The sequence below is a fragment of the Apteryx mantelli genome, chromosome 12 (assembly GCF_036417845.1).
Source record: "Apteryx mantelli isolate bAptMan1 chromosome 12, bAptMan1.hap1, whole genome shotgun sequence".
NCBI classification, from domain to species: domain Eukaryota; kingdom Metazoa; phylum Chordata; class Aves; order Apterygiformes; family Apterygidae; genus Apteryx; species Apteryx mantelli.
The window spans coordinates 3,251,653-3,276,778 of record NC_089989.1 but is presented as its reverse complement, the minus strand read 5'-3'; the positions used below and the strand labels follow the sequence as shown (position 1 = coordinate 3,276,778).

Genomic DNA, 25,126 nt, shown 5'->3' with positions numbered 1-25,126 from the left:
CGCCTGCTTTTTGGTTTTAGCGGGCCTGAGCCTGGGGTCAGGCCTGGAATGGCAGCTCGGCACCCCCAGCGCCTCGCTGCTGCTCAGCCCTGTCCTTGGTGCGTGCTGTGAGGGCAGCAGGGCACAGCGTGGCGTTAGGCGAGCGTCTCAGGCAGCAGTCACAGCCTGAGTTGGAGGAGGCCACCCATGGTGATGGCAAAGGTGCCAGCAGCGTGTGTGGGACTGTAGGGCAGTGCAAGCCCCAGGGACAATACAAACCCTGTCCTTCTCCAGCCGTTCGCCCCAGGAGGAGGCAGGTTCAGCTCCTAACTGTTGTCGCTTCTCTCCCCGGTTCTCTCGCCCTCCATGCTCAGGTTTGCGGGGTGCAGGTAAGGTTGTTCCCACCTCCTTCCCTCTGTGTCGCAAGGGCTGTGCCGCGTGGCTTTCCCTCCCTGCTCCCTGCCTGGCACCCTGTGCAGCCCTGTGCTTTTCCTGCTGCTTCTGGAGCTGCCGAGTGTCTTCCCAACGCTTTGCCTGGCCTCACTGCTCCCACGTGCTGCTTCCCTGCTCCCGGCACGCTCACCAGCACAAACCCAGCTGCAGCCGCATGCGGCCCCTGCCACCTGCTGTCCTTAGCCTGCAGCCCTGGCTCGGAGCGGCCCGGGGAGGCTGCTAAGCAGGGTCTGTGCTCTGCTCCCCGCTGGGATGGATGCTGGCTGCCCCGGGCTGATACCTGCTTGCTTAGGCTGGGGGTGAAGGAGCTGGGGATGTGCAACGTGCAGCTGGCTGGGGAGGCAAGGTGGGGTGGAACGGCTGAGGGGTGGAGGAAGGGGGAGCTGTTTGGTGTGATTGAGCTGGGGAAGAGTTGGATGGGGACAGGAACCGCTCGGCATGCTCAGTGCAAGGGACTGCGCCTGCTGCCCAGCTGGCAGGGGGAGGCAGACGGACCCAGGCTGGATCCTGCCTGGAGCACGGCAGCTGAGCCAGGCCACGGGCACCAGAGAGGAAGGGCTGTTCTCTCCCAGGGTAAGGCTGGCAGTATGGAGGCTGCTCCCAGCTGCGATGCTGCTGACCCCAGTGTTAATTCCCAGAGGAAAAGGTAGCCAGGAAGGACAGCTGGGAGCTGGAGATGGCAGGATGGAGCAGGCTAGCACTGGGACTTTTCTGAGCAGGATCTGGAGTCTACTCCAGGCTTCCTCTCTTCTCCCTGGGCATGCTGCTGCCCTCCCCAGCCCTGGGTGAGATCCCCTACCCTGGCACCATTCCTGGGAGGGCCTGGCTTACAGTCCTGCTGGGTGCAGTGGGGTTGCCCTCGTTTCTCTTACTTGGGGTGTGCACAGTGATGCTCCCACTGCAGGATGCTGCTCTTGATGCTGGCAGCGCTCTTGGTGGTGGTTAATAGCTGATCTCTTCATTGCTGGTTTCTCTGTTGTTGTCCAGTGGTGCTGGGACCCCAGCCAGGGATCAGGACCTTGCCTGGATGTTGCACTCACACTGTTGAATAGGTCCTCCTCCATCCTGCTTGGCTCCAGGGGCTCGCCTGTGAGGCAGGTTCGCCAGCCCCACTGCAGGGGTATCATCCTCCTGGGGCAGCCTTGCCCCATGGAGAGGAGCAGGACCTCAGCAGGCATTGCAGGCTGGCAGCTGGGGGATGACCAGGGCCATGTGGGCTCCAGCAGTTTGGGGTCAGATGTGCCCCAAGACGGACAGACACATACTCACCAGAAACCAAGGCCTTCTCCGGGCCGAGCGCTGCCAGGTCACTTCTTTCCTCTTTGCAATCCTCTGTGGTGGAGCCTGGTGTGCTGCAGTCCTGAACCACATGCAGGAACCCAGCTCGTGGTGGGAGGGGATGGGGTTAGCCCAGGCAGCAGAGCTTCTAAAGATGATGCAGATCAAGTGTGCAACAGGCAGCACCAGCTCAAAGCAGGGCAACAGCCCCTGGGCATTACGGGGCCTCCCTGGCACTTGCCCGTGCTGGTCTTCAGGGATAGCTGGTGTAGAGGGTTTCTGCTGGGGGATGCAATGGGGGAGCTGCGTATCCTGTGCCAGATTTCAGACTTGTCCTTCCTCCTGGTTTCAGGTGCAGCCGTCAGACACTGTGATGAGGAGAAGGGCTGGCTGGAGCCAGATCTCTTCAACTGCACTTCGCCTGCCTTCAAGGAGCTCTCCACGCTGGTAATCTCCTCGTGGCTCTGCAGCCCTGACAAAGCAGGAGCAGTACAAACTAGGGCTCACTGCCAGATTTCAAAGAGCTTGACTCTCCATAGGCACCTAGAGTAGGAGAGGACTTTGCCACAGTGCTAAGCACCTTTCTCTTCTCATTTCCTGCGCCAAACCTGTCCGTGGGGCATCGATCTGAGCTGGAATTTGCTTTTGTTTAGTCTAATCTTTGTGTGTCCCTATCAAATGACCTGTGTCCTGTCCCCCAGTCCAGTATTTGAGAAGAAAACAAATACCCTGAGCAGAGCTGTATTATTTGAAACTGGTGGGAAGTCTGGTCCATGAGGCATCTGTAGCCCCCAGACTCTTGCAGTGACAAATCCCTCTGAAATACTTGGGCAGATTTACTAAAACTCGCATCCCACCTAGGCTGAGTGCTTAAAGCAAGTAGCTGACCTAAAGCCAGGAGAGTTTCCCAGAGAAGTATTGCCCTGTCCTTTCTCTCCTCTCCCTGGCCTCTGTCAGGAATGGTACTGAGTTAGCTGGGCCTGGCCCAGTTCAAGCACTGGGGTGTTGCTAGAGGCTGGTCGTCTCCAAGAGAGGCACCCTGTCCCAGTGGCCACAACCATGAATATCCTCAGCTTGTGCCATGGTTTCAGAGACCATCTCTGGGCCTGGGGGCCTGCAGCATCCCAGATCATGCTCCTTTGGAGCTATGGTGCTTTCTAGGGAGGAACCTGCTTACCATTTAATCCTCTCCTTCCTCCCTGCTGGCAGCTGGAGGGCTTGGAGAGGAATGAGACCGAACTCAACACAATTGAAGCCAAGAAGCTGGCCCACCGGCTCCGGGCTGTGACAGACCACATGGACCACTACTTTGGCAATGATGTGCACATCACCTACCGTCTACTGTCCCGCCTTATGGCCTTCGAGAGTCGGCAGCGCGGCTTTGGCCTGACAGCCACACAGGATGCCCACTTCAATGAGGTGGGTCCTTTCCCTGAACCAGAGTGGCTTCTCTGATGCTGCTGTGCTGTCTCAGCTATCCTGAGCCTGGGTTTCTTTGGGGATTGAGGAGATTGTGAGACCACGTCAGGAGTGCTGAGTCCAAGTCCAAGCTCCCCTGTACCACACAGACATCGACCCATTGGAGTGATACCAATAGGGACTGGAGCGCAGAATGAATGAGGAGAAGCTGAGGGAGCTGGCTTTGCTCAGCCTGGGGAGGGGAAGGTCAAGAGCGGTCTTATTGCTGTCTTCAACTCCCTAAAGTGGGGATGCAGGGAAAACAGAGCCAGGCTCTTCTCAGAGGTGCCCAGTGAAAGGGTGAGAGGGAGCAGACACAGGTTGCAACAAGAGGAACTGTGATTAGGTGTAAAGCAAGCTGTTGTCCCCATGAAGGTGGTCAGACCTCACAGAGCCCGGATATAGGGGGAAGCTCCATCCTTCAAGATAGTCAAAATCTGGCTGGCCAAGGTCCTGATCCAGGTGGCTCTGCCTTAGGCAGGGATTGGACCAGAGACCTCCAGGTCCCTCCCCACCTCAGTTACTGTATGAGCTGGGGATGACTGAGGGCAGGGGGTGCCATGTCCCTGTGGCAGGATGGGTGGATGGTTGATCTTTCCTTTGTCTTAGACTGTGGGTTGCGGACCTGAGTCAAATGAGCGCGAGACGAAACCCCAAGCAGGCTGCAAGGAAGCTCTTACTTCTCCCAGTCAGCACTGGGTCAGGCAGGGTCTCTGCAGACACTGGCTGATGAGCTTTGAGAAGGAGGGCCTGTTGCGGGAGAAAGTACCCCTCTTCCCCATGTCCTGGCACAGCAAGGTGGGCAGAGGGCACAGCTCTGACAGCCTGGGGTTGGCCAGGATGCAGCCCTGAGGCTCTGGCCCCCTCACTCCCTACGCCCACATCTCTCTGGTGCAGAACCTGCTGCGTGCGGGCAGCTCCGTACTGGCACCCGAGAACCGGGAGCACTGGGCCATGCTGCCGTACAGCGAGCACGGCAGCGCCAGCCTCATGGAGCAGCTGCGGGACTACTCGGGCACGCTGGCCAGCAACATGAAACTCACCTACCTCAACCCCGTCGGCGTCGTCACCCCCAACATCAGTGAGTAGGAGCAGGCCAGCCGTGGGGCCCAGCTGCGGCGGTGTGGAGCCACTCTTTCATTTTAAAAAATTGGGCTGAAATCAGGGTTTTCCCCTGTTTGTTTTTTCTCTTCTCACCTGGGCAAGCTTTGTGTTGACAAAGGACACGAAGTGATGAGCAAAGGGCAGGTCAAGTCACATCCCAGTGCTGCTGAGTGGGAAGATGAGTGAAGGGGCTCTTAAATGCAACATATGTTTGAGCCCCCAAGTTAAGGGAGCAGCTGAGGCTGACTTGTGTGTAGCTGTGAGTTTATCAGCTCTCACAAATGTGGGAGTGGAGCAGGGAGATGTCCTGGTCCTGTCTCTCCCTGGAGCAGCAGGCGCACCACCGAGAGGCAGCACAGCCTGGAGTGCACTGCGCTCTCCTAGTTTACCCCCAGTCCTACCTGAGTCTCTAGTGAAGCAGCTGCCGGGCACGGTGTCAGAAGCAGCCTATCCCACGGCAGAGCAAGATCTGGGCGGGGAAGGAGCACTGTGAATATTGGGAATGTTGCATCATGACCAAACGCAGGGGACACATCTGCAGCCCTGCCTATGGCTCGTATACTCCCTTTGCCAATGACCTCGAACCCAGGATGCCCCGGAGCATGGTGCTCTCTGGGTGGCCATCCTAGAGCTGTCTTTCATTCTCTCGCTCCTCTGCAGTGCTGAGCATCGACCGCATGGAGAACCGCTCCCACGTCCGCCGGCGCTACCCTCGCTATCACAGCAGCCTCTTCCGGGGCCAGCCTGCCTGGGACCCCCACACCCATGTTGTGCTGCCGCTCTCCGTGCTGAGCCCCCCAAAGGCTGAAGGTGAGCGTGTGAGCATCGCTTGGGGATCAGCATGGGCAGGCATGGCCGGCAGGGGACATGTGCTCCTGCTGAGACCTGGCTCTGTCAGAGATTTATCAGTCACCCCCAGAGCTCAGAGCTTCTTGCTCCACCACATCTCAAAGGCTCCTGGTGGCCTTGCAAGCCCTGGGGCCCTGCTCCTGCTGGCAGAGTCCAGCACCGCTTCTCTCTGAGGTCCTAAGCAGGCAAGGGCAAAGCTGGTGGAGAAAAGCACCCAGATCCTGTGGGCTAGTGAATGAGAAAGACACTAGCCTCCTCTTCCAGCCTGGCCAGATCAGGGCAGCGCTGGGGTGCCCCCAGGGCACGCAAGGCTGCACTCAGGTCCTCGGGGTGGTATGTGGGGCCATTCTCACCATCCCTTGTGTCTCAGCTGCCCCCACGGCAGTGCCCGCTTTTGCCGGGGGTGAAGGGAACTACACTGTGGAGAGCTCCTCTCCGAGGCAGGCGCTGCCAGAGCCCGAGCCCGCGCTGACCGTGATCATCCTCATCATGTACCGCACCCTGGGGGGGCTGCTCCCCGCGCGCTACCAGGTGGATCGCCGCAGTGTCAGGTAGGTCCCGCTCCCCTTTGTCCTCTGGGCAGCAAGGCCTGCAAGCAGCAGCACGGGGAGGCTGTCTGGACTCTGCTTTGCTCCCTCTCACAGACCTGCGTGCAGTGGTTGGGGTCTGGTTCCCAGCCAGATGGTACTGCTGTGCTCTGCCCATTCCCTGGCTCAGCGTTGCTCTGCCCCACGTTGCCCAATCCCTTGGTGTGGGCAGGGCAGAGCTGTTCCTGCCCAGACAGAGGTGCTGGGTGGCTGGGGAGTCCTGGGAGGGGCCGCAGCCGCCGGGCTCGGTGACAGCAGGGCTCCATGCCTCCTTGCAGGCTCCCCAGGAATCCCGTGATGAACTCTCCCATTGTGAGCGTGTCTGTGTTCAGCAATCACAGCTTCCTGCGGGGGCCCCTGGACACTCCCCTCGTGCTGGAATTTCGTCTGCTGGAGACGGCCAACAGGAGCAAACCTCTCTGCGTCCAGTGGAACCACTCCAACCCGTGAGTCGAGCGTGGCTGGGCCTCAGCCCTGCACTGTGATCCACTCACTCTGGGCTGCTTTCTACAGGCACCTCCTAGTTTCCTGAGCCTCCACAGCTGTGACAGAGGCTGTGTGTCTAGGCAGAACTGGGACACGGGGGCTTCTGCTCTCTCCCAGGGGGTTCATTCCTGCTGGGAGGGCACAGTAGGATCCCTGCAAGGCTCTGGCTCTGTTATTTTGGATTTGGGAATGCAGCTGTATTTGCTGATAGAAAAGCCTTGTTGATGGCCCGTCTGCTGTGCAATTCCTTCCCTGCGTGCCACACTCATGTGTCCTCTGTTCTAAGCATGCTCTGCTTTTTGCTGGCTGCAGGACCAACCCATCAGGCTTCTGGACAGCCAGGGACTGTGAGCTTGTGTACAGGAACACCACGCATGTCCACTGCCAGTGCTCCCAGTTTGGCACCTTTGGGGTCCTGATGGACAGCTCGCACCGGGAGGTAACCTCAGCCTATGGGGCTACGGGCAGGAGAGGGCAGGCTGGGGAGTGGCGCTGCTGGATGTGGTGCCCAGAATAAGCAGGCACAGGCAGAAAATTCGTGGGTGGACACAGAGGTTGAGAGCTCAGCAGACTTCATGTGTCTTCCTCTAATGCTGCCTTTGGTTCTTCTGCTGCAGCAACTGGAAGGTGACCTGGAGACGTTGGCGATTGTCACCTATTCCTTGGTGTCTCTCTCCCTGGTCGCCCTGCTGCTGACCTTCTCCTTCCTGACTTGCCTCAAAGGCCTCAAGTCCAACACACGTGGCATCCACTCCAACATATCAGTCACCCTCTTCTTCTCTGAGCTCCTCTTCCTGTTGGGCATCAACCACACAGAGAACCAGGTGTGGGGCAGGACCAAGCACACACACAGTTTGGCTTGTTTTATTCCCTGGATTGTGTCTGTCCCAATCTGACCAGCTGCAAGAAGCAGCCCTGATTTGGGAAGTGGAAGGTCTTGGTGCTGTTTCTGTGGGGCAACATTGGGGATTAATGTACTGAAACAGGCTCTGTTGTATCTTGAGTTACTTGGTGATCTGATCCTGGAGGCTCTTGTCTTCCCATCTCCAAAGTGAAAGTCTGTTGGTGGTTTGTAGACCCACAGGAAGGTCCATCTCTCCATGAGAGATTCTGGACCTAAGCCTGGCCAGAAATGAGCAGATGCTCCCCTGGGAAGAGACTGAACACATTTGGAGTTGTGTGGATGGGGAAGGGACCTCCGGGGGGATCTCATTTCCTCTGGGACCTGCCTTGCAGCCCCACCATAGGGATGGGAAGAGGTGGGGACAGAGCAGTTAGCATTGGCACAGTGGGGCCATCTCTGAGTGGCTTTTGCCTCCCCCAGTTCCTCTGCACTGTGATCGCCATCCTCCTCCACTGCTTCTTCCTCTCTACCTTCGCTTGGCTCTTCGTCCAGGGCCTCCACATCTACCGCATGCAGACTGAAGCCCGCAACATCAACTTCGGGGCCATGCGTTTCTACTATGCCATCGGCTGGGGAGTGCCCGCCATCATCACCGGTAGGAGCTGCTTGTCCCCCACCCATGCCAGAAGCTCTGGATCTCAGCAGCCTCCTGTTCCCCTGGTGTCGCCCAGCTCACTTGCCTGGTGGGGAGAGCAGAGGGTGGGCTTGCCACGGGCAGCTGTTTGGGTGGGCCTGTGGGACTGCGTGCTGGTGGTGAGCAGTGCTGATTTGTCCAGCCATATTTTGTACCATATGTATCAAGGGCTGTTGTCTTGCCTCCTGGGGAGAAGTAACCTCACAGTGTGTCTCCCCGCAGTGCTGATGGGCATGGCGTACCTGCTGCCCCAGGGCTCATGGTTAAGGTCTCCTGGTTTCCCAAGTGAGGGTGTTTGGGTGATGTGGCTCTGGCAAGTCCGAGGCTGCTGGGTCTGGACCTGACCTCTCTCTCCTTCCCCCAGGGCTGGCTGTTGGCCTGGATCCTGAGGGCTACGGGAACCCTGACTTCTGCTGGATTTCCATTCATGATAAGCTGGTCTGGAGCTTTGCAGGCCCCATTACTGTCGTCATTGTGGTAAAACCCTGTCCTGTTTCACCCACAGCCCTCTCCTGCCTCCCTTCCCTGCACTGTGGGTGCTCACCTTTTCCTTGGGTGTCTGATGCCTACCCCGTTCTCTGTACTGTCCTCCCTCAATTACAGCTCTCTCTCTGCCCCCTCCTCACTCCAGCCAAACCCCGGGAGGCTGTGGACCAGGGTGGGAAGGGAAGGGAGGGAAGTCCACACAGGCCTGGCAGACCAGGAGTCTGCCTGTGCTCTGGGTTGGGGGTGTCAGGCCAGAACCACCCTCACACAGCTTCTAAGCAGTGCCAACACTTTCAGATGAATGGGGTGATGTTCCTGCTTGTGGCCAAGATGTCCTGCTCCCCAGGCCAAAAGGAGACCAAGAAGAAATCGGTTCTGTGAGTATTGGTGGCCAGACTCCCAGCAAGGCTCCTGCTGCTCATGGTTTTTACCATTTCCAGTGACCATCCTCCCTCTTCCTCCATCGCCAAGTGCCCCTCTGTGCATCAGTGTCAGCCTTGCAGCCGCTCTCCTCTCCCACCTGGTGCCTGTGTTAACCCTTCCTAAACTTCATCCTCTCCTCTTGTTCCTACATCCTCATCTCCACGCTGTCCTGCCAGCCTGTCCCCTTCCCTGCCTGCCCTCACTGCCACCTCTCATGTCCGCTTGGATTCAACAGTCTGCCCTTGTCGGCTCTCTGTGCCTGTTTCTTCCTCTTCTGGACACTCCTTCTGAAACCTTTCCTCACTCATCCTCTCCCTCCTTCTGGGCCAGCCCTGGAGCTTGGCTCAGCTCCTCTATCCATGGCTCCAAATGACCTGCATCATTTGGGCCCTGTGTTTGCCGTGTGTGATCCAGAAGGGAAGGCCCTGGGGGCAGGGGGAGCCAGATCGCTATGCAGAGATGTGCCCACAGTGCTGTGATGGGGCGCAGCATGGAGGGCTGGGCAGGAGTGCTTTCCCCTCTGGATCTCTGTCTGTGAGCACTAGACTGTAGATTAACAACACGCACTAACCTCTTGGTGTGTGTGTGCTTGTGTGTCTGTCTCTCTCTCTCTCCAGCATGACGTTACGGAGCTCCTTTGTTCTGCTTCTAGTTATTAGCACTACCTGGCTCTTTGGCCTCTTGGCTGTCAACAACAGTGTCCTGGCTTTCCACTACCTCTACACTGTCCTCTGCAGTCTGCAGGTAACTGCCCAGCTTCAGCCAGGAGAGGCCTGGGGGGATGAAGGTGCTCTCTGTGCTCCTCCACCCAGCTCTGCCCCCTGCACGAGGCCTGTGGAGGGCCCGTACCAGGACCGCAGCCGCCTTCCAGTGAGGCTCGGGTGCTAGGGACAGGGAGCACTGTCACGCCTAGCTCACTGGCTCCTCGAGGCCCTTAGCGCTGTGTGGAGGACGTACCGAGTTAGTGAGGTATGGCACACACACATGGGCTTGGGTCAGCCCAAAAGAGCGTCCCTGTGGTCCTCCCAGCCCCCACGGCCACACCAGCCAGTGCAGCTGTCTGCAGGGAGCTATGTGGGGTTAGAGTCATGGCTGGGGACCCTACTTTGGCCACTGTCTGCCTGGGGGACACCCTTTCTGTTCCTCACCCACAGCAGCTGGCCTGAGGGTCAGTGCTGCTGGGCTTCGGGAGGCTTTTTGGTACCTACCAAGCTCTGGCAACCACCAGGGCCAACACGCTGGGCTCTGAAGGAGGAACCAGGCTCCCAGGTACCAGCCCAGAGCCTGTGCTGTGGGTGAGCGTCTGGAGGGCGTTGGAGAGGAGCCAGACACCCAACCCTCCTGTCCCCACCGTGGGGCACCCTGCCACTCTCAGGCTCACTGCTTCTCTTCCCCTCTCTCCTTCCCAGGGCCTGGCCGTGCTGGTCCTGTTCTGCATCCTGAATGACGAGGTGCAGGAGGCCTGGAAGCTGGCCTGCCTTGGCAAGAAGGCGCAGGGGGAGGAGGCCGCCAGGAGCACGCAGGTAGGTGGGAGCAGGCCCAACCCGGGTCCTGAGGGGCTGGGACTCGCTGTGTGTCAGCAATGAGAGTTGATGGGGACATCCCTTCTTCTGGGGGGCATGGCGGGTGCAGGAGGGAAGGTCGTCTTCCCTGGCTGCCGTGGCGCCTCCTTAACTAAGCCCGTGCCTCTCTCCCCGGCTCGCCAGGGCCCCAATGCCTACAACAACACGGCGCTGTTTGAGGAGAGCGGGCTCATCCGCATCACCCTGGGGGCCTCCACCATCTCGTCAGTGAGCAGCGTGCGCTCTGCCCGCACCCACTCCAGCCAGCGGGGTTACCTCAGGTAGGGAGTGCCGCGGGGGCTCCAGCAGCGCCTGGGCAGAGCCACGGGCTTGCACGGGTGCGATCGCTCAGTCATCCTGTCTTTCAGAGACAACGTGACGGCACGTCAGGGCTCAGCCCTGGACCACAGCCTGCTAGGGCATGCAGGCCCCACGGACCTCGACGTGGCCATGTTCCACCGCGACGCCGGTGGAGGTAAGGCCCCAAACCTGGGCCAACCCAGCCTGTCCTGAATTAACTCTGGCTTAAGCAGACCGTTCCCTGTGCAGGGTCTGACTGCATGGTTACATCCTCTGCTCCCCGTTTGGCTGTGACTCCTGAGCACGCTGCCAGTGAGAGGGAGAGACAGCAGCCGTGTTGCTTAGCGCAGCCTCCTGGGCTGCCGGCAAAGGGCATAGCTAGTTTTCAAAAGGTTGAAAATGGAGGAGGCAAGAACTGCCCCTGGGGCTGGGACGTGGGCTGTCGAGAGGTCCCTGGTGACGTGCGTAGTTCCCAGGCAGTGACACAGCACTTGTGAGATCACGTCAGGAGGGCTGGGCCCAGGTCCAGGCTCCCCAGTGCCACGCAGACACCAACCCACTGGAGCGAGACCAACGGGGGCCACCCATGCTGTTGGGGCTGGAGGTCGGAGGGATGAGGGGAGGCCGGGAGAGCTGGGTTTGCTCAGCCTGGGGAAGGGAAGGTGAACGAGGGATTTATTGCTGTCTACAACTCCCTAGGGGATTGCAGAGAAGACAGAGCCAGGCTCCTCTCAGAGGTGCTCGGAGATGGGGCAAGAGGGAGCTGACATGGGTTGCAACAAGGGGAACCGCGATTAGATACAAGGCAAGCTGTTTTCCCCACGAGGGTGGTCAAACCCTGGCACAGGGCCCAGATAAGGGGGAAATCTCCATTCCTGGAGGCAGTCAGAGCCCAGCTGGCTCAGGGGCCGAGCAGCCAGTTGCAGCTGGCCCTGCCCTGAGAAGGGTTTGGACCAGACACCTCCGCATCTCTCCCCATCTCAGTTTTTCTGTGATGCTATCATATAACCGGTGGATGCTCACAGGCACGAGCTTGTCCTTCTCCATTTGCGCTGAAAAGCGTCACCCACCTCCATTCAAAATATCTCCCCCCCCCCCAACATGTACCTACAGACCAAGACTCGGACTCAGACAGCGACCTGTCTCTGGATGAAGAGCGCAGCCTCTCCATCCCGTCGTCGGAGAGTGAGGAGAACGTGCGGCTGCGGGGCCGCTTCCAGCGCCAGTTCAAGCGAGCGGCCCACAGCGAACGGCTCCTCACTAACCCCTCCAACACCACTCCCAAAGGCAAGTCCCATGGGCTCCGGCAGGGGAAAGGGTGAGCTCAGGTCTCCTGTGCTGCAGGGTGGTTATGTGGGCGTGGGGACCAGACCATGTCTTGCAATGGCCTCGTTCACACCTCACAGAGCTGTTCTCTCCCTCTTTCCTGGGGCCTCTTTCGCTGTGTTCTTCACCAGACGTGGATGGCAATGACCTCATGTCATACTGGCCAGCTCTGAGTGAGTGTGAGGTTCACCCCTGCTCCCTGCAGAAGTGGGGCTCTGAGCGGAAACTAGGATTTGACATCAACAAGGATGCGGCCAACAATAACCAGCCGGACCTGGCCTTGACCAGCGGGGATGAGAACTCCCTCACCCAGACCCAGCGGCAAAGAAAAGGTAACAGCCTGCAGCAAGCAGACAAGGGCTGCCTGGCCCATCTCAGGTTCACACGGCCCTGAAGATTCCACGTGAGATCTGTCTTATCATGTCCTTGGGGAGGTACAGCTTAGCTCCCCCAGCTGAGTTTTCATGCTTCTTTCATTGCTCTGCAAAGGTTTGACTTCTCTTTCTGTCTGCCACAGGGATTTTGAAGAACCGCCTTCAGTACCCTCCAGCTCTCCAAGGCTTGCCATCTGTTGGCAGGATGACCAATGAGCTGTCATGGTACAAGACCTCCACGCTGGGTCACAGGGCTGTCCCTGCTGCCTCCTATGGCAGGATCTACTCTGGGGCAGGCAGTCTGTCGCAACCAGCCAGCCGGTACTCATCACGGGAGCAGCTTGACATGCTGATGAGGAGACAGATGTCCCGGGAGCAGCTGAGCAGGAACAATTCAGGAGAGTGCTTGGAAGTTGTGCCCAGCCGGCACGGGTCCAGGGAGGAGCTGGACACCATCCCCAGCCGGCATGGGTCTACTGAGCACCTGGAAAGTATTCCCAGCAGACATGGGTCTAAGGAAAACTTGGATCTACTAGCTACTAGGCCCAGTCAGAGAGATCATGGGAACACACTGCCCCGGAGGCAGGGCTCCAGAGACCACCTTGAAACTTTACCCTGCAGATTTGGGTCAAGAGAGCAGCTAGACTGTGGGCCAGTAAGAGAGGTCTCTAGAGAGTGGCTAAACACATTGCCAAGTAGGCAGGTGTCCAGAGACCGAATAGACATGTTGCCAAGTCGAGATACTTCTAGAGAACAATTGGATTTGCTTTCTAGAAGACAGCCTTCAAGGGACCAGCTAGCGTTGGCTAGGCAAACTTCAAGAGAGCAGCTGGACTTTCTCTCTAGAAGATCTAATTCCAGAGAGGCTCTGGATACAGTGCCTAGCAGGCAGCTGTCACAGGAGAATCTGGGGTGTCTTTCTAGGAGACAACTGTCTAGAGAAAGCCTAGAACCGCTATCTAGAAGACAGCCTTCCAGAGAGAATCTGGAGGCCATCCCCAGCCGACATCCTTCCACTGAACAGCTGGATATCCTTTCTTCCATCCTTGCTTCTTTTAACTCTTCTGCCCTGTCCTCGGTGCAATCTTCCAGCACGCCTTCAGGCCCCCAGACCACCACCACACTCTCTGCCGTGCAGACCTCGACGCCCTCTGCGATGTGCCCCTCGACGCCTCGCTCCGCCACCTCCCACAGCATTTCGGAGCTGTCGCCAGATTCGGAGTAAGTGCGTCCCTTCCTCGCCCCAGCCTTGCACAGCCCATCTTGTCTGCTGTCCGGCTGCCTGGCCTCTTCCCTCGGGAGTTTTGTTTGGGAGGGGAGGGCTGTGTAAGAGTGAGTCCTCGGGGGAATGGCAGGTACCTCGGGGACCTGAATGGTGACCGTGCAGGGAAAAGCCTCTGTTGTTATGGCTCCAGGCCCTTGCAGTGCAGCGTGAGCAGAAATGCCAGTGCACCTTTGAGTCTTCCCAGCTTTGCCAGAAGTGATGGCACTCACTCGTGTCCCGCAGTGCTCAGGGAAGATATCGTCATGCAGCAAGGCAGGACCCACAGCTGGCCCAGTCACTCGGTGCTGGGTGGAAGTCCCTGACGAGCAGATGTGTGTGTGGGGCGGACTGGCTGGAAGGAGAAGGAGGCCAGCAAGGCCTGAGTCCTAAGGGAGCCCTGCCTGCCTCAGCCACGTTTCTCCCCGGGGACTCTGCCTGAAGCTGTCGTTTCCTCCCCCAGTGTCACTCCATGGTCTTTGCTCTCTGCCAGCACTGCTGGTGTCCTGTCCCATTCCTCCTTTCCTCTTCCCTGCACTTGGGGACTCGGTCACAGCTCTGCCTCCCCCTTGCCAGCCCGTTTCCTGTTCCCTGCAGGGCGGATGGGCTCCCACCAGTCCTGTGCTAGCTGGCTGTTCCCAGTGCGGCCGTGGGACATTTGGCTCACAGCCGTTCCTGCACTGAGGCACACTGGGGTTTCTGCCCCGTCCCCATCCAGGCAAGCTGGGAGGCAGCAGGGAGCATGATGAGAGCCCGGGGGAAGTGCCATGGCTTAATGCTATTTTTCTTTCCTCCGAGAAGAATAATGAGAAGTGAGGGCCATTCCTGAGGGGCTGAAGTTGTCCGTGAGAGCGACAGAAGAAGCAGGGTCGTTCGCCCAGCTGGACACGGCCAGTCGAGGTTTGGTGTCCCCAGGGGGCCAGCGGCCAGAACTGATGGTCAGAGGCCCGAAACCAACCCTGCCTTTCCCAACCCTCTGGGCTGAGGGACCGGCCACCCACACCACCCACCTCTGGGAGCCCCCAGGCTCTCGGCTGCCGCTGCGCTCCCCGTCGCCTGCTGGTGTGAAAGGTATAGCAGGAGCCCGCTCGGGCGAGGGTCACGTCTCCAACCCGCCGGGGCTGGACTCTTCCTTTGCGACCCGTTTCTACGCGGGATGTGCGTGTGTGCGTGTGTGTGCGCGGAGGGTGGGCAGGGGCAAAGGGGGACAGAAAAGGAGCCCAGGACATGGGGGCGGGGGAGGGTTTTCTACCTTTTGTACCTTTGTAATCAGAGAGAAGAGAAATTTCTATGGTTATTTTTACGGATGGTCTGTTCCCAGGACCTGGAGCATTTGTCTTGCTGACAGCCCCTTTCTGGCTTGCCTTGGGGGCCCCAGGGCCTGGCTTTGCTGTGAAGTCTGCTGGCAGGGACCGTGATCGTGGCGGGCTGAAGGGGCAATGCCGGGCAGCTCCCGTGGCTTTGCCGGCACCGCTCCATCCCCTCTCGGTGGCAGGCGGTGACTGCCCCGCTGCCCCTCTCGCCCTCCTGCCGCACTGCTCCACACGTGTCTCAGCGCAGTCCTCCTGGTGTCCTGCGGCTATGCCGGCCCCGCAGCCTCTGCCCTCGCCCTCCCATGGGACCCCCAACTTGGGGATGCCACCCCTCTGTGAGCTGGGGCTGTGTGCCGGGTGGGTGGCAAGGGGGACAGAGCCAGCGGCAAGTGCAGAAGCGAGTGGAGCAGCAAACTGAGCGCTCGTGGGGAGGAAACAAGCTTTGGTGTTTGGCATGGTGCTGTAGCGGGTGGTCCCATTCCTAAAAGCTTTGGTCTCTTCCGCCTGACAAAGGTGTAATGTTTTTACCACCATATGTCGTGCTCTTTAACCTGGGTGTTACGAAGCAAAGCTCCATCGAGCAGCTGGGGTAAATGGGACTGGGCGAGAAGCTGGACAGCCCTGGCCCCACGCGGGGTGGCAGTCGGCTTGGCTGTTCCCACTGCTGGCACTCTCCTCGTGGAGGGTTAGCGTCCATGGGAACAAGATGTGGCTCCAATGTCTGGGCCCGGCATTACTGTCACCTGCCCTGCAAAGGTTGTTTCCAGCTGGTGGTTCCCTGCAGGCTCCGCATACGTGTGCGCACGTCCCCGCACTCCCTGCCGGCAGGAGACACCAGCTCGCAGTAGCCTGGATTTCAGGAGACAGAGAGAAATGGCACTTTGCCCCCTCTGGAAATTCAAGCCAGCCTGGTGGTTTCCCTTTCTGCTCGGCCGGGGCCCTGCCCTCGGCCCCGCAGACCCCCCCCCGGGCAGCGGGAGGAAGGGCTCGCACCCGCGCTCTCCTGCCCGCACGCATGCTCGCCTGTGCCTATCGCTTGCCTTGGTGCGGGGGCAGCCGGCTCGCGGGGGTCCGCGTGCTCCCCTTCCCCTCGGCTGCCCCCGTGGTGCTATCGGGGCCGTGTGCCAGCACGCTCCTTACTGCCTTATTACCACAAACTGCTGTAGCTTCATGTTGCAACGAAACCCGAGATGTTTACAGAGGGGACTTGCGCCGCGGTGGTCGGGGCCCCGTCACCCCGGGGAGGCGAAGGGGAGGGCTGGGGGCGAGCCCCCCTCCCGGCCTGGAGCCAACGTGAGTGACCGCGGGGCGGTGGGACCGAGGGGCTGCCTGCCCCCGCACGGTCCCCACGAGGCAGCTCGCCGTGGCCCGGGGCCCCGCGCCGGCCCTTCTCCCGGCCTGGGGAGGGAAGGGCTCGCTGACATGTTTACATGGCGTTCAGGACTGGCGCGCGGAGGGAAAGCCTGCCGTCCCCGCGCGCCGGGGAGCAGCAGGGCCCCTCCGTGCCCGCCTTCATGAACAAACTCGTTTACACGTTTCTCTCTGGCTGCGCAGAGCTGGGGCCGGAGCCCTGGGGTCCAGCCAGCGCCCAGGACCGCGTCTCGGCCAGCGCTGCGTCCCCCCGTGGGGGTCCTGCCCCACCACGCGGTGGTTTCCGCCAGGCTCGGCGAGGGGCCTCCTTGCCCCGGGTCACTGGCTCAGGCGCGCGGCTGCTTCACGGCCGCGGGCAGCTCTGGGGCCAAGCGCCACTCACTGCTCCTGTGCTTTATCCGCGGGGCGCTCGGTTTTCGGCAGCCGCAGCCTTTAACCGTACGGCGCCGGCACTTCCCGGCCTGCCGTGGCTGCGGGCAGGCGGCAGCTCAAAGCTGCCCCTTTCTGACGGCACCGCCTCTCCTCCTGCGCCCTCGCTTGGGGCGAGGGGACGGGACCTTGGTGCCAAACAGAGAGCGAGTGACAAGTGCCAAAAAAGAGAGCAGCGGAGCAGCTGGGCGGCCGTCCCCGCTGAGCCGGGTCGGTCGGGAAGCAGGAGTCGGCTCGCGGGTCCCTGGCTCAGTCCGTGACTGTAGGGCTGTGGCCTGGGCTCTGGGGAGCGTCCGCCTTTGGTTTGGGTCTGGTTTTGTTACGTTGGGAATTTCGGTTGTTTTTTTTATTTTTCTCTCTCTGTCTCCCGATTCGGTGGGCAGGGAGATGCCCGCACTCCCTCCCTGGCTGTGTAAAAGTGTATTATGGAAGCGCCAGATTTGGAAATAAAAGTCTATAAAAGGTGCTGGGCTCTGCTGTATCCGTGGGCGTGCGGCAGGGCTCGGCGCTGGGACGGGGGCTGCCCACGCGGAGCCCGGGGGCACGGCGGGAGCGAGGGCTTGGGCAGGGGCGAGCAGCCAGCCCTGGGCATCTTTGCAGGCGAGGCGGCGTGAGGTGCCGGGACTTAGCCGAGCCCTGGGCGAGCTCCAGGCCTGATCACTCGGGTTCGAGGAGACTCAGGGAGAAACCCGCTGTCCCAGGGCAGCGCGACCTCGGTGGCACCAATCCGCGGGGAGGAGAGCAGCGCACGGAGGAGACATCGAGCGTGACCCAGCAGCCTCCATCCTTCCTTTTCCTGCTTGGGGAAAGAGCAGGTAAGCAAAGGGCGGTATTGATCAGAGCCACGACGCCCCGAGCAAGGGTTGCTGACGCTGAGCGCGGTCCCTCCCCTGCCCACTCCTTATCGCCAGCGCGAGCCTGGCGCGGCCCCCGAGCAGCCTCCCGCGGTGTGCCGGGGCCGGGCGCTGCTCCGCACCACGCTCCCGTCTGCCCTGGCAGGAGGGACCTGCCGGGCAGGGCTGCCTGGCCCATGGGCACGAGCGGGGCCGGGCGCAGGAGCCGGCGCCGGAGCTGGGGAGCAGGAAGATGCGATAAGGAGGCAGCAAATGGCGCCTGGCGCTATCAGTTGCTACCATGCAGGAGCCCTTTTATGGCTCCTTTTCGCTTCCCTCTGCAGTTCGGTGCCAAGCGAGCAGATAAACGAAGGGGAGGCAACGGCTGCCACGAGCCACGTGCTGGTCTTGGCATGCTGCTGCCAGCCCGGGAAGGCCCCTGGACCTTGAGGTTGCCACTTCCCAGGGCAGCTCGGGACAGGCGGGCTCCCAGCAAACCCTCGCGGAGGTGGAGGCAGGGAAGGGCAAGGGTCAGGCCAGGACGCGGGGTTTTGGCTGCTGGGTTGCGATGCTTCGTATCCGCCCGTGCAGGGCAGGAGAGGCGAGGGGTGGCTAACGGGCCGGCACGTGCATTGGCCCTGGGCGTTGGGATGCCAGGGCGAGCCGGGGATGCTGCGCATGACGGCTTGGGAACCAGGTCGCACCGGCCATGGCGAGAGTTGGGATACCCACAAGCTGCCTTCCAGCCATCGGAAAGGGGCAAGAACAAGTTGCTCCAGCCCTGCTGACAGCGGTCCCCATGCAGCACCTCCTGGGCCACGTATCTTTGGGTGCTGACCCCCATCCCCATGGTGGCCAGGGCCCCTCGCTGCCCCACTCTGCCCTGCCTCGCACCCAGCTGCCATGCGTGGGATGGAGACCAGTTAGCCCAGTCCACAAGCCCCACCACCACGGCCGGGCAGCTGCCACCTGCGTCACCGCAGGCCTGGGGCCAGGCCTGACTCAGAAATGCTCCAAACCTGGTGAAGATACCTGGTGCGCCAGACAGCATAAAGGGTTTGGCGGGGCTCTTGCACTTTCTGAGGAACTTTGGAACAAGATAACGGCAAAGTCAGTTCATGCTGGGGGAGAGCAGGGCAGTCCACAGGGCACAGCGCACCCATTTCCCGCAGGTAAACAGGGGCCGGAGCGCGCGGAAAACACCCCGCTGCAGCGGCTGGGCGCTGTGGGCAACCTCGGCATGCCGCTGCTGCCGGCACGCGCTGGGGCTGCAGCGGGGCGCCCGCGGGAGCCCCCGGGGACGCGGGAGGGTGGCAGCGGGCCCCGAGCGGCGCCCTGGCGGGGGAGACCCCGGGAGGTCTCGGCGTGTTGTGGCCGTGCCGGGGCAGCAGGATCTGGCAACGGGCTGTGCCCAGGGGCAAGGAGCCGCCACGGCAGCCCCCCAGCACGGCGACGGGGCGCAGGGGCTCCCTGCATCCTCTTGCACGGCTGCAGCTGGGGAGCTGAGGCTGGCCCGGCCGCGGGGCGTCAGGGGCAGGGCGGCGTTTGGGGACGCCGGTGGCAGCCCCAGGGCCAGTTGCCCAGCAGGATGGATGCCGGGGAGGCCCGGCAGCATCCACGCACCTGCCCGGGCTGGGGAAGGGAGGACCTGCTCGGCAGGGCACGCGGCAGGGCAGGGACGAGGGAGCGGTGTCTCAAAGATCACAGGCAGCTATTAATAGGAGGGAGCAGGGTGTGCGCCCGCCTAGCGGCATCTGACGGCCCGGGTTCAGCAGGTAGGAGGGACGGGGGGCACCGCGGGGACGGGGGGCGCTGGGGTCGGCACCCTGCTCCAGCGGCCTGCAGCCGTTCACACGGGGATGAGCATCCTTGGGACTGGCCGGGCGCAGCCTGGACGGGTGACGGCACCTCTCGGCGCTGATCTGGGACGAGGCAGGGCTGCAGATCCCCATGGAGCCACCTTGGCCCCGTGGTGCCGTCACGGGGAAGGACCCCCCCATCCTGCCAGGGGGGAGACCCCATCCCAGCACTGCCCCTCCGTGCACATTGCAGTGCATGGGGGGCGCTGGGGCGGTCGGTGGGAAAAGCAGCGCCGCTGGGCTCTCCGGGGCACGGCACGGTGCTCGGAGCAAGGGGGGGTGAGCGTGGGGCACGCGTGTCTCCTGCCACCTCGGCGTCTGCACCCAGCTGGCCTCCCTGCCGGGCACAGCCACCCAGGCAGGGCCAGCACCGGCAGCGGACCGGCGAGTCGGTGACGCTCACCGAGGCTTAAAATTCCTGCTCCCCTCATGTGTAAAGGGGCAAAGTCTGCAGGCAGGGGCCGCGGGGCTGGCTGGGGCCCGGCTCTCCGGCAGTCCCAGTCCTCTCCGCTCACTGCGCCGGGGCTGGCCAGGGCTTCGGCAGCCATCCGCCCCGGGAGCATCGCCTGGAATCCCGTCGTGCCCCGCCGGCTATGGGGCGGCCGAGCAACAGGCAGCCCTGTTGCATTCCAGCGTGAGCTGCTGCTGCTGCTTCAAGGCTTCCCAAACTCAGCTCGCTCCCAGCCCCGGGGCTGGTCCTGCACACCCAGTTGGGACGCACGGGTGCAGCGCACCGGCACATGCGGTCCGGGCCGGCTCCCGGGGGTGAGCAGCGCTGCCGGAGAGGCCATGGGGCGGGCAGGGTGCTGGGCCGCCCCTGTGGCGGGGATGTGGCTTAGCCGTCCTTCGTGTCCCCTGCAGCGGGCTGGAGCGCAGGTGGCCATGCCGGGGGAGACGGCGCTGAGCCGCCGGCCCGGCGCGTCCCGCGTGAGCTACGAGGTGCTGAGTGAGGCGGACCTGGAAGAGGTGGTGCAGCGGAAACCCACCGAGCCCTCGCTCCGTGGCTGTCTCCGGAAGATAAGGTAGGGCTGTGCCGTCTGGGCTGGAGGGGACGGAGGCCCAGGAGGACGTGCCCAGACCCCACGGGGCATCGTGTGCCCCGGCCCACAGGATCAGCAGTGCATGTCCAGGCTTTCCCAGCCAAGCCGGCTCCAAAGGGGAGGAGCTGGGAGAAGCAGGGCAGGGTCCAGGCTGTGCTGTCCCTGCACTTGGCCTCCACGGATGCCCTGCTCCGGGTTGTCCCCATCCTCAGCGGGTTCCCAGCCAGAGCTGGGCACAGCTTTGGTGGTGCAAGTTTGAGGGCTGGTTCCTCCAAGCCCAAACACGCTTGTCCCCCATGTCCCCTGCTTGGAAGGGCCCCTCTCCGCCCACAGGACCCACTGCTTCCCATGGGGCCAGGCCCATGAGCCCTAGCACGTCCTCCCCACGGCCCCGTCCGGCCCCACTGCCACCCTCCTCTGTCCTCACCCTCGTCTGCTGCTCCTTCCCCCCAAGATGCTCGGCCTCCACCGCCAAGTCCCTGCTCTTCCGGTTCCTGCCCTTCCTGCGCTGGCTGCCCCGCTACCCGATCAAGGACTGGCTCCTGGGGGACATCATCTCAGGATTCAGCGTGGGCATCATGCACCTGCCCCAGGGTGAGCGGCGCGGCCTCCTCGCTGTGCCCTCTTGTTCGGGGCTGTTCGGGGCTTCCCACGGGGATGGGGGGACCAGGGCTGTGGGGCTGGGGTCCAGCCCACTCTAACATGTCTCCCTGCTGCCCCGTGTCTAGGGCTCGCCTACGCGCTGCTGGCCGGGCTGCCGCCCGTCACCGGCCTCTACTCCTCCTTCTACCCTGTCTTCCTCTACTTCTTCTTTGGGACGTCCAGACACAACTCCGTGGGTGAGCAGGGGTGGCCAGGGGACCTGTGTGGTCCTACAGGGATGGAGGGGAGGGGGCGAGAATGAGGGGGATGAGTCTTCATCCATGATATGGCATTGCTGCACCAGCAGGTTGGGGGGGGGGGGGGGGAGCGCTTTTTTGCCCTTACTTTGCCACGCTGGTAAGATGGTTGGACAACCACAGCAGCACTGTGGGTGCGCTTTGATTTCTGCCTTGGGGGACCGATGCCCATGTGCCTTGGAGCCAGGTCCCTCGGGAAGAGGTCCCCTGCCTGCATCTATTCTGTCCCCCAGGCCCCTTTGCCGTCATCTCCGTCATGATTGGGAGCGTGACGGACTCCCTGGTGCCCAGTGAGGATTTCCTGGAGTCTGTCAACGGCACCAACGTGACGATGGTGAATGAAGCACGGCGGGACGCTGCTAGGGTGGAGCTGGTGGCCACGCTCACCATCCTGGTGGGCGTCTTCCAGGTACACAGGGCCTGACCCCTCGGCAAGGAGCCACCGGGCAAAGAACCGAAGGGGCTGCAGCACTGCAGCAGCGCCCTGAGCTGGGCTCGTGGCCCTGCTGCCGCAAGCCGCCGGGCTCATGCTCTCCACCTGCCACTTCTTCTTCCAGGTGGCCCTGGGCCTCCTGCAGTTTGGCTTTGTGGTGACCTATCTCTCGGACCCGCTGGTGCGTGGCTACACCACTGCCGCCTCTGTGCATGTCCTCATCTCCCAGCTCAAGTATGTCTTCGGCATCTCCCTGGGCGAGCACTCAGGGCCGCTCTCGCTGTTCACGGTGAGTGGGGGGCACATGGCTGCCATGGGGACCCCCCCCCCCAGCTCAGCGGGGCATGCTGAGATCCCCAAAAGCCTGCTGGGGGCAGCTTCTGTCTTTGCTCCGGGTTATGACCAAGACCCTCCTTGTTATAGACTTGGCACCCCCCAGAAGTCAGGGTTTGGGCTGGGGTGTCCCCAAAATGGCTGCGTTCCCCCCCCCCTCAGGCTTGCCTGGAGGCTGGACCTGGAGGGTCTGCACCGGGGTGGGGTTGGTCGCCGCACTTGTGGCCCCCATCCAAGCCGGGGGAGGAGGAAGAGGAAGGGTGTCCGTAGCATTGGCCAGGTCCTTAGCCCATTGCCTCCTGCTGCCTCTCTGCTAGACCTTCATCGAAATCTGCCAGAAGTTGCCGAAGACCAACGTGGGCACCCTGGTGACAGCCATCATTGCCATGGTGGCCATCTTCATCGTGAAGGAGCTCAACCACAAGTTCTCTGCCAAGCTGCCCATGCCCATCCCCATCGAGCTCATCACGGTACCAAGCTACACGGCTCCCTGCGGGGATGCGGCTGGCGGGTATCGTGTCCCCAGGACGTGGCCCAGCTGGGGCTGGTGTAGGTGGACTGGGTCCCTCAGCGAGGGCGGGTCTAGGATGGCCTCTACACAGTCCTCGTGGGGGAGGCTCTGCCTCACTTCAGCTGTTCCCCCTGCAGATCATCGTCTCTACTGGCATCTCCTATGGCGTCAACCTGAACTCCAAGTTTGGCATCTCTGTGGTGGGCCACATCCCCAGCGGGTGAGTGGGGCCGGGGCAGCGGGGGCAGCTCTGCTGAGGTGCCACGCTGCCTGCCGGGAGCCCCTTTCTAGCTGTGTCTCCCTCTCTCGGCTGCAGGTTGAAGCCCCCCATGGCCCCTAACATCAAGTACTTTGGGCAGGTGGTGGGCAACGCGTTCGCCATTGCCGTGGTGGGCTATGCCATCTGCATCTCCTTGGGCAAGATTTTTGCCCTGAAGCATGGCTACAAAGTGGACAGCAACCAGGTGATGCTCTGATACACACAGCCCCTTCCCCGTGTGATAAAATAAGGATTTACTTCTCATGGCCCTTGGGGGAGGAGAGGCTGGCACTGTGTTCCTGACCCCCCTGCTCTGTCTTCACAGGAGCTGATAGCTCTGGGCCTCTCCAATTTTCTGGGCGGCTTTTTCCAGTGTTTCGCCATCAGCTGCTCCATGTCACGGAGCCTGGTGCAGGAGAGCACTGGAGGCAACAGCCAGGTGGGTTGGGGCCAGCTGCTGCCAGCGGCACCCTCTACTCCAGCCAGCGCTGCTCACAGAGGCAGCAGGTGCCAAAGGCCTCCCCTGCCACTGCCTTTCCCAAGGGTCTGCTGGTGCTGGTGCCAGAACGGCAAGGGGCTGGAGCCGAATGCACCAGGGTGCCAAGGTGCTTGGCGCAAGCCATGCTCGTCTCTCACTTCCCACTCTCCTTGCTAGGTGGCTGGTGTCATTGCGTCCCTGGTCATCTTAGTGACCATCCTGAAGATTGGGGAGCTCTTCCGGGACCTGCCCAAGGTACGTCCCATCTCCACTCACCCTGCTCCCACGTCCCCGGGGCAGCCAGGGAGGGCAGCTCCCGATGGGCAGCAGCCCTCTGTGCCCTGTCTGTCCCAGTCCCATGCAGAGACATGTCAGCAAAGCCCCGTCCCATGGCACGTCAGTGTGGGAATGCCCTGTTTGGGGCTGGATGTGGCAGGATGCAGCTCCTGCTCCACTTGTGGTGCCTGGCATTGCGGGAGTGGGGCACGGATAAGCCCCCGGGACCGGTCCTCTCCATCCTTTCAGCTCCAGGAATTTCTTTCCCAGGCCATCCTAGCTGCTATCATCATCGTTAACCTCAAGGGCATGTTCAAGCAGTTCGCCGACTTCCGCACGCTCTGGAAGTCCAACAGGGTGGACCTGGTAAGGTGCGGGGACTGTACTGGGTGTTTTCCCCAGGGCTGGGGCTGCTGGGCTGCGCTGGCACTGCTGGGACAGGGCTTTCTCCGTCCTCCATGAGGCTCTCATGGCGGGCCAGTGCCAGCGGGAAGGCCGGGTGCCACTGAGCTGTGTCACCCCCTCCAGATGGTCTGGATTGTGACATTCGTGGCCACCCTCCTGCTGAACCTGGACCTGGGCCTGGGGGTCTCAGTGGCCTTTGCACTGCTCACCGTCGTCTTCCAGACCCAGCTGTGAGTAGCCCCTGAGCAGGGGCCGGGGGAGCTCGTCCTGGGAGCCAGGGGCATGCGAGCCCAGGGGGTGTGCTGGGATCACTCAGGAGGTGGTGTTTGGGCACCACTTCCCGAGGGGTGGATGAAGCCATCAGCAATCTCAGCTCTTCACTCTTCTCCCTGCAGGCCTCACTACTCCATCCTGGGGCATATTTCTGACACGGACATCTACAGGGACACGGTCGAATACAAGCAGGTAAAAAAGTCAAGGCGCTGGGGGTATGTGAGAAGTGCCTGCAGGAGGCCAGGGTGGCTTGACGCTGTGGGAAGATGACCCAGGGGGGCGTTTTGAGGGAAGTCATGGAAGACCAGAGCTGGGGGCAGAGGAGAGGGCAGCACTCCTCGTGTCTCCAGAGGTAGCATGCCCTCCCTGTCTCCTCCAGGCTCAGGAGGTCCCTGGCGTGAAGATTTTCCGCTCCTCCTCCACCATCTATTTTGCCAATGCAGAGCTGTATTCTGAGGCCCTGAAGAAGAAGGTAGGGGGGAGGCAAAGTCCCTGGGCCACTACAGGCGGGTGCCATACCCTGGTCCCTGCTGCCCTGCCCAAGGGAGGCTTTGGTCCTGGGCATCCAGATGTGCTCTGCCAGGTCCCTCTTGTGCCACCACGGATGGGTCCTGGAGCAGCTCCCTGGTGGCATATGGGACCGCTTGGGGTTGGGTAGCGGGAGGGAGATGGGGGCCAAGTGCCCCTGGGAGAGCTCCCATGGGCTGGCAGCAGTGGACCAGGAACAGGGTGTATCGTTTCACAGAGCGGCACCAATGTGGACCGGCTGATTGAGAAGAAGAAGAAGGCCCTCAAGAAGCTGAAGAAACGGCAGAAGCAAGCTGAGAAGGAGAAGGCAAAGAGGCAAAAGGTGCTTCCCAGGGCTGCGACCGTCAGGGCCCTCTGCCCGGCTCCCCCTCCGAGCTCTGGGGTTGGGTGTCACAGAAATCCCCGTGGGCTCCTGGGAACTG

At 61.7% G+C, this 25,126-nt stretch overlaps 1 protein-coding gene across 1 annotated transcript in view; it reads left to right on the top strand.

The window, feature by feature from the left end:
• CELSR3 (cadherin EGF LAG seven-pass G-type receptor 3) overlaps positions 1 to 25,126 on the top strand; it is a 46,410-nt gene that overhangs the window by 19,084 nt on the left and 2,200 nt on the right. Inside the window, exons 17-50 of the mRNA XM_067303638.1 lie at positions 2,063 to 2,157; positions 2,920 to 3,129; positions 4,066 to 4,249; positions 4,933 to 5,082; positions 5,492 to 5,672; positions 5,987 to 6,154; positions 6,507 to 6,633; positions 6,812 to 7,018; positions 7,519 to 7,693; positions 8,097 to 8,209; positions 8,516 to 8,595; positions 9,259 to 9,385; positions 10,051 to 10,209; positions 10,348 to 10,484; positions 10,572 to 10,678; positions 11,623 to 11,790; positions 11,961 to 12,161; positions 12,347 to 13,424; positions 19,677 to 20,034; positions 20,131 to 20,291; positions 20,764 to 20,903; positions 21,038 to 21,148; positions 21,442 to 21,617; positions 21,766 to 21,930; positions 22,292 to 22,444; positions 22,623 to 22,705; positions 22,802 to 22,949; positions 23,070 to 23,183; positions 23,400 to 23,477; positions 23,769 to 23,864; positions 24,027 to 24,133; positions 24,299 to 24,368; positions 24,556 to 24,648; positions 24,922 to 25,026. Coding sequence (XP_067159739.1) covers positions 2,063 to 2,157; positions 2,920 to 3,129; positions 4,066 to 4,249; positions 4,933 to 5,082; positions 5,492 to 5,672; positions 5,987 to 6,154; positions 6,507 to 6,633; positions 6,812 to 7,018; positions 7,519 to 7,693; positions 8,097 to 8,209; positions 8,516 to 8,595; positions 9,259 to 9,385; positions 10,051 to 10,209; positions 10,348 to 10,484; positions 10,572 to 10,678; positions 11,623 to 11,790; positions 11,961 to 12,161; positions 12,347 to 13,424; positions 19,677 to 20,034; positions 20,131 to 20,291; positions 20,764 to 20,903; positions 21,038 to 21,148; positions 21,442 to 21,617; positions 21,766 to 21,930; positions 22,292 to 22,444; positions 22,623 to 22,705; positions 22,802 to 22,949; positions 23,070 to 23,183; positions 23,400 to 23,477; positions 23,769 to 23,864; positions 24,027 to 24,133; positions 24,299 to 24,368; positions 24,556 to 24,648; positions 24,922 to 25,026 — 5,825 coding nt within the window. The remainder of the gene's footprint in view (positions 1 to 2,062; positions 2,158 to 2,919; positions 3,130 to 4,065; positions 4,250 to 4,932; positions 5,083 to 5,491; positions 5,673 to 5,986; positions 6,155 to 6,506; positions 6,634 to 6,811; positions 7,019 to 7,518; positions 7,694 to 8,096; positions 8,210 to 8,515; positions 8,596 to 9,258; positions 9,386 to 10,050; positions 10,210 to 10,347; positions 10,485 to 10,571; positions 10,679 to 11,622; positions 11,791 to 11,960; positions 12,162 to 12,346; positions 13,425 to 19,676; positions 20,035 to 20,130; positions 20,292 to 20,763; positions 20,904 to 21,037; positions 21,149 to 21,441; positions 21,618 to 21,765; positions 21,931 to 22,291; positions 22,445 to 22,622; positions 22,706 to 22,801; positions 22,950 to 23,069; positions 23,184 to 23,399; positions 23,478 to 23,768; positions 23,865 to 24,026; positions 24,134 to 24,298; positions 24,369 to 24,555; positions 24,649 to 24,921; positions 25,027 to 25,126) is intronic.